The 7,063-nt window shown below is 42.9% G+C and overlaps 1 protein-coding gene across 3 annotated transcripts in view; it reads right to left on the bottom strand.

Annotated features, from left to right (window-relative positions):
* Positions 1 to 6,160, bottom strand: part of LOC140344638 (integrator complex subunit 6-like) — a 33,481-nt gene extending 27,321 nt beyond the window's left edge. For 2 of the 3 annotated variants that reach the window (XR_011923616.1, XM_072431957.1), the window contains exons 1-2: positions 5,802 to 6,160; positions 5,601 to 5,678 (exon numbers count right to left, since the gene is read on the bottom strand). Coding sequence is in view for 1 of the 3 variants with exons in the window: in XM_072431957.1 (XP_072288058.1) it covers positions 5,601 to 5,678; positions 5,802 to 5,912 (189 nt within the window). In the remaining 2 variants the exon portion in view is untranslated. Of the gene's footprint in view, positions 1 to 5,548 lie in introns of all 3 variants that reach the window. The other variant, XR_011923617.1, reaches the window with a different exon arrangement.
* Between the last annotated feature and the right edge of the window lie 903 nt (positions 6,161 to 7,063).

Genomic DNA, 7,063 nt, shown 5'->3' with positions numbered 1-7,063 from the left:
TTAGAGTTAACCCTACTATATCCAAAACTGGAAAAGTCCAAGCTACATTTTAGGAGATGGAAACCTATTTTATGATATACATTCACAGCTTTGCCCTGCACAAATGTGAAATATGTTCCAAAGATTTGAAAACAGTTACATTTGGCCTGAAAGTAGCATAAATCCAAGTATAACTCACGTTACATAAGTGTAGAATTTGTTTTCCTGTTGTGGTATATGGACCAATTTTTGTGGAATTGTCTTTACTCTTTATGGCAAAACACACACACATAAGCAAAGCTGATAAGGAATAATGCCAGGAGGTGAGAGTCCAGCAGTGTCTATTGACTAGTTTTAGTTTAGTGTGCAAGATTTTATTTTCCTTCTCCATAAAATATAATTACAGTCCAGTAGTTAAGCTACATGTGGTGGTGACTTTTGATGTTTCATAAAACTTTAAATTTAATGATATCACTACATGTCTGATCCCCTACCAATACAGGATCAGCACTGGACAGTTCCCATCCACTCTTACTATTCTAGCTGCCTCAGCAAAAGAAGCCACAAGAAAACTTGGTAAGCACTGAAAGTATTCACACTCACCAAAAAGGAAAACTGCTGCATTTGCCCAGCAAAGCCCTTAAGATTATAAAACTTGGCAATCAGTTTTCCACAGAATTGGGGGGGGAAAAAAAAAGGAAAATCTTGAAAACTTACATGAACATAATCTCTCAGAAAGCCACTGAATGCTGTGCTGGAAAGCAGCAGCTCCAATAGTCATTTCAACTTTCAAGCTATAACACCATTGCCTGTACCACTCCAGCCAAGTTTTCACTTCCAAATATAAAAAAGCAATGATCTCCTAGATTGTAAGCTCTTCGGGGCAGCGTCCTCTCTTCCTCCTGTGTCACTGTCTGCATCTGTCATTTGCAACCCCTATTTAATGTACGGTGCTGCGTAATGTTGGTGTTATATAAATCCTGTTTAATAATAATTATTGGTTTGCATTGATAAGTTGTAAATCAGGTCTATGTTTTAATGTTTGTTTGTTCACATAACCAGATGTTTTATAGTGCACCAACTGCTTACCATGCATCCTATTTTAAGATCTTGGTGTCCAGTGGTTTTTGCAGGCAGTTTTAAATATTCCTGATCAGGCATGTCATTATTCCAGAAAGGGACAGGGGGATGTCTCTTCTGCAATAATTCCTCCTATTATTATTATTATTAAACAGGATTTATATAGCGCCAACATATTACGCAGCGCTGTACATTAAACTCCTACCTGCCTAAACAATCCGGGTAGATTTGGCTGCTAGGATACCCGGCAATCCCAACTTTCCCTGCACATGCAAACAATGAGCGAAGATATCAAGATTGCCGAATATCGTCTGCAGGAAGAGGAAAATGTTGCCAGAGTACAGCAGGTTTTAGTTTTGCTTAAAAGGAATTTACAGACATCTATCAAACACTTGAAATTTACTATTGAAGTCGTTTTCCAGATTTGTAGTTTTTTTCTTATAGGAATTTGGGGGGTTATGGAAAGTGAAAACCTCCAACCACTCTCTTTAATTACAAATATAATGAATGGTCCATGAGAACAAACATAACACACTAATCTGTCTGCCACCAGCACTTTTCTGCTCTCTATGGGCTGGCGTCTATGGTATTGTGTTGTGCGTTTTTGGCAAGGTCTGAGTTTACTGACAAGTGCTGCTGACCTTATTCTGACCTGCTTTCATATTTCTATGGACCTGTATTAGGAAGAGGAGCGGTTCTGACATGAACAAAGGCCCTTGGTCAGTGTTCACAGCTGGCAGACACTTGTACTATAATCTTGGATTTTAAGGTGGACTTCCAAAAGTCTAAATATCACACGCTAGTCATAAAAAGCCCCCCCAGTAGGTGTTTTTTAAGCCTCAAATGTTTTTCTAGTGTAGAGCAAGCAAGAAAAGAAGTCTCAATAGGATTTGGTCGCAACTTCATCTTGCCTTTAAAAATTACAAAGAACTCATTGCTAAGCACATTGTATACAGAACTATTCATCTCCTAATATAAACTTTTGTGCACCCACATCTGGACAAGTATGTTTATTTTTACCAGAAGGCCGTATGTCAGATTTGAGATCAGGGTGTTTTTTTTTTTTTTTGGTTTGGGGCATTTTTTAATTTACTTTATCACTAATACTGTAGGTATCATATACCATCACATGCCTAACTAAGCATCATCTTGTCTATAGTATGTTCAGCCTTAATATGTGATTATTAGGAAATGGTAATACTTAGGCAAGACTTATTTAATGTACAGCGCTGCATAATATGTTGGCGCTATATAAATCTTGATTTTAATATTAATATTAATGTACATGTGCCTGCTCCCATTTATGTACTGCAGCTAGTGATTTTCCCGCAAATGATCACCACTACTACTTTCTGTGAACATTCATTGAAACTTTGTAAATATTTACCAAGTTTCACTAACAAAGCTGTTAAAGGGATCTTGGGAGCAGATTAAAACATGAAAGCATTTACTGTTCCCGGGCACATACAACCGCTAGGCGCCCAGAAGCAGCAACAGGCGATAGACCTTTGCAATCGTCTGTTCAGGCATTTTGGAATGTGACTGCGGGTTGCATGTGTTTTTTTTTCTCTTCTAATTTACTTTTAATGGAATTATTTTATTTTTTGTAAGAGGTTGGAGCAGTGGGCAGCTCTTGTTGTAGCCTCTGAAAAACTGTGCATTAATGTTACTACAACCAAAAGTCTATTAGAAAAAACAAAAAAGGGGAATTAATTTGTTCCAATATTAGCCTCTTTTCATCAATTAGTCTGAACTTCAACCTGCATATTTTTTGCTCTCCTTCAACTATCATTAATATTTCAACCCACACTTTCCCCCTTGGCAGTTCAATTTCTACCAAGAAGATGCAAGCACTGGGTCCAGCAATCGTTTACATTTCCTCACTACTCTGCGGCCTGCCACGTACATCGCCAATGACTTCTGTATATCGCCTCCACACAAGGTAAAGAAGATTAGACTGAAGTCAGAGGGGATATAGTGCAGTCATAAGCAGAGAGGGAATGTATACAATCACTAAAACCTATCCTTGCATGGTGATAAGTAATGAATACAGACGGAGAGAGTGGGTCAGGTTAGAAAAGGGAAGTGGAGTGGGGAGGAATAAGGAGTAGTTGGACATTGTAAGGAAATTGTAAGTAATAAAGGTATTCCAAAATAACTATAAAGAGACGATGCAAAAGCTACTCCATACCAGCCTGTCAACCATGGGGGAACCCCTTCTATACCTACTCAGTGCTCAACCCAGAAATTTTTTTAAGCAGGGTGGGAAGAAATTGTAGGCGGGTGGCAGCCCCTGTATTGTGACCAAACTCTTCAGTAACCACCCAAGAACAGCCGGGTGGGTGCTGAAAACTGCCGGGTGGTGCTCCCAGCTAAAAAGGCCAGGGGAGAACCCTGCCTACTATATCCACAGCTCACAGTAAATTAGTGTGGCAATCAGTAGGAAGAATACATCTTACATTGCTGGCAGGTGAAAAGAGTGTCCCCTACATGTAGCCTAATACATTATTGCTGTTACCTACACTGACGAGTCACAAATTGCTTAAAGCATACAGAAATTAGAACTTTCATTTTACATAAAAGGGTAGACAACCCTTTTAACCTCCTGAGCGGTTCATTTCTGTCTGGATATTTGTCTAAAAGCGGTACATTGTTTTCATGAAAATTTATTTTACAGTATAATATATTAAAGTTTGAAACACAATCATGTCAATACATTAAATGAATTAAAAAAATAAATTTATTAAAAAAAACTTTGAGATGATTTTGTGTTTCAAACTTTATTATACTCATACTATTATAATATACTGTAAAATAAATTTTCATGAAACACAATGTACTGCTTTGAGACATAGAAATTCATGCAATTGAATGTAATACATTCCTCTAGCAATGGCTGTACACACCGACGACACAGAGAACTCCCGGGGAACGTCAGCACACTCGCCGGGGGACAGATTGAGGAAGAGGACGCAGACTGAGGATGGCAGGACATTGGAGGACACTGATGGGACCAGGTAAGTGTCTGTTTTTAACTTTTTTTTTTTTTTTACTACCCCAAGTGTGACTCGGGGTTACCGCTTTGAGCATGTTTTTTTTTTTTTTTTTTTTAACCCGAGTAAAAATCGGACTTACTGCTCGGGATGTTAAGTAAAAATTCTGTTTTTTTTTTTGCAACTTAAAAAAAAAAAAAGGGGGTGCAGCACCACCCCCTTAATTCTCGATCATCTAGGTGACTGAGAATGAATGGAAGCGCAGAGCCTCCCAAGATACCAATGCAACGCATCCCAGGAGGCTCTTGTGTGTTCCTTTTGCACATGCCCGAGCATCTTGGGCAAGCGCAGGAGCTCTTTCCTCAAAAAGGAAAAAAATAGCCAATCTCATGCATGTGCATTTAAAATTTTAGTGGTCCATGGCTTTGGCTGGTGCGTCCCCCAGCAGGGTCAGGAGAATGACACCAATGGGTGGGGGCACATCGGGCAGAGCTGCAGACTGTCTCCTGTATGCATTGCAGGCTTATACCTGTGATGGGGGAGTGGGGGGTTCTGGAATTATAACATCACTCTGGGGGAAGTTTCTTGCCCTTTAAATGACACACGACTTCCCTTGCATGCGTGGTCCAGAGTGCGCAAAATTAGTGGTCCGTGGCCTCCAAAAGCTTGGCCACCACGGCTCTATACTATAGATCTATACTGGGTATACAAGAGAAAATGGCTACATAACAAAAACATCAAAAGGAACTGCCTGCAGACTGCTGCCTAAAAAGTACGACCAGACTACATGACAGCTACGTCGATCAGACCTATATGTTCTCCTGTCACTGGCATTTGGTCAGCACTGTGCACAACATCCTAATCCAGGATTCATGAGCTTTTCTGATGGACTGGATTCCTAATAACTCTTGCAATTACAAGAAAGAAACTATGACGTCATAAGGTTTTATACCAAGTGATAGGTGATAATAGTAATATAGGGGAAGCACGTGATTTGCATTCTATAAGAAGTGACAGCCATGACTGCTCACTGGCCGCATGCTAACTTATAAATGCCCCGCCCCGGGAGCTGACACGATGCCATAACCACGCCCAGAGAGCTGACAAGCAGCCAAAGCCCCGCCCCCGGCTGCGCGCAGTATATATAAGGAACTGTGAGTCCCTTATTATTGATTAATATTTTGCCAATCACTGTGCGGCTCTGGTTAAACAGGAAAGGGCGTGTCTCCATATCCCTTTCACCAATCAAAAGGCTGTAGCCCTGACGTCACCGCCCCCTACCCTCCAGCGCTCTCCTCCCCGCCTCCATCTCGAGCAGCCTCGGAGCTCATACAAAAGCAAGATGTCGGCCATCTTCAGAGGCCGCCACCGGGCGCCTCCCGCCGAATTTCACCCTAACACCCCTCCCGTCAATGTCCCACGGCTCTCCCCGCCACCGCTCTGCAGCGTGTCCCTTGAAGGGCAGTTCCTGAAGGAGGAGGCCTAGCATTACGTACCGCCACGGAGTCGGGTGTCAGTGGGAGGGGGGAGCAGCCGAAATGCGTTTACCTTGATGCAGTATGGAGGTTCGTCATATGTAACCAGCATGTACCTGTCGCCCCTACTAGCCGGATCCCGGGCACGCAGCTGCGGGGACACAAACACAACAAGGGAGGGGGAGTGAATATCACACAACAAGCCAATAAACTACAACCCCCATCCTCCCCCTGTATAGATCATCCTCCGAGACTGACACACAAGTCCCGTTACCTTCATAAATATCTCAACCGCGCCTTTGGCAATATCCAAATAGGTCGTCCCCAGATACGTCCGCTGGTTCATAGAGGCGGACGTGTCTATGAGGAAAAGTAAAATAGGCATTTTCAGCGCATGCTAGGCGGAAGCGCCAGCCTAAGCTGCCCCTAATGCCTCGCTTTATTGCCCCCCTGGCCGGGGTGGCTGCTCATCTATGGGAGTTAGTTAGGTTTGGTGGAGAGGGGGGGGTGGCCCCCTCTGTATAGAGGGAAGACGTCTCGCACGGACGAGCCGCCCCTTGTACTGCTCACTTGAGCTCTGAGTCTCTTTACCGTGTTCACTGATAGATAACTTCTCTTCCCTCACCTCACCGAGCGGACCATGTGACCGCGCAGCAAGCCATTGGCCCGCCGTCTTTACATATTCATGAGCGGCGACACGTGATCGCCCGCCGCGCCATTGGCTGGCGGCTTTTCTTTATATTTGTATATGTATGAGCTGGGCGCGGCCTTTGCAGAGGCTGGTCGTGGCATGATGGGAGTTGTAGTTTGGCTGGCATTGTGTCGGAGAGGGTAGGGTGGCTTTGTGCCAACGGCCTAGTAATGAACCAAAAAACGCCAGGTCGGTTTAAACTGCTGGTGATTCAACAAGGGAACTGAACGTTCTATAGCAAATTTCTTGGCTGAGTCTCCGCACATGGAGTGGTCAGGGCATGTGGGGTCATGAGGCCATGTGGCCTTCTCATTACAGCCTGCTGGATTGTGTACATGGGCGGCCTATGCACAGCAGTACAGGATGACATTCAAAAATATAACAACCTGAGGAGCGCTGGATTTTTGAAAATTGTGGGTTTTTTACGGTAATATATGCTCTATATATATATATATATATATATACATGCTGAATCCATAATGGGGCTATACAACAGCAAATAAATGAGAAGGAAACACATGCAAGCAAGACCCAACAGCTGATTCTGGAGTACAGCGCCGTCAAAACATATGCGGCACCACCAGATAACAGTGTAAACTTGAAAATGTGCTCTGAAATCCATGCCAGAATTCTGAAGAAACCGGATTGTCGATGGCCGGATTTTTGACTGTCAACCTGTGCTTCATATATGTCTTTCCACCAAATCCCATCCCAACTGTCCCTGACCTGAAGGATCTGTTCCTAAATGCCACAGGCAAATCCATCTGTTCCTCCTATTGGCTGTATATATACATCCATATACAAAACATACAATTTACCTAATAAAATGTGTTATTTTGCTGCGC

This window comes from Pyxicephalus adspersus, chromosome Z, assembly GCF_032062135.1.
Source record: "Pyxicephalus adspersus chromosome Z, UCB_Pads_2.0, whole genome shotgun sequence".
Taxonomy (NCBI): Eukaryota; Metazoa; Chordata; class Amphibia; order Anura; family Pyxicephalidae; genus Pyxicephalus; species Pyxicephalus adspersus.
Note: the sequence above shows the minus strand (reverse complement) of the source record. Positions and strands in the feature narration are given on the sequence as shown.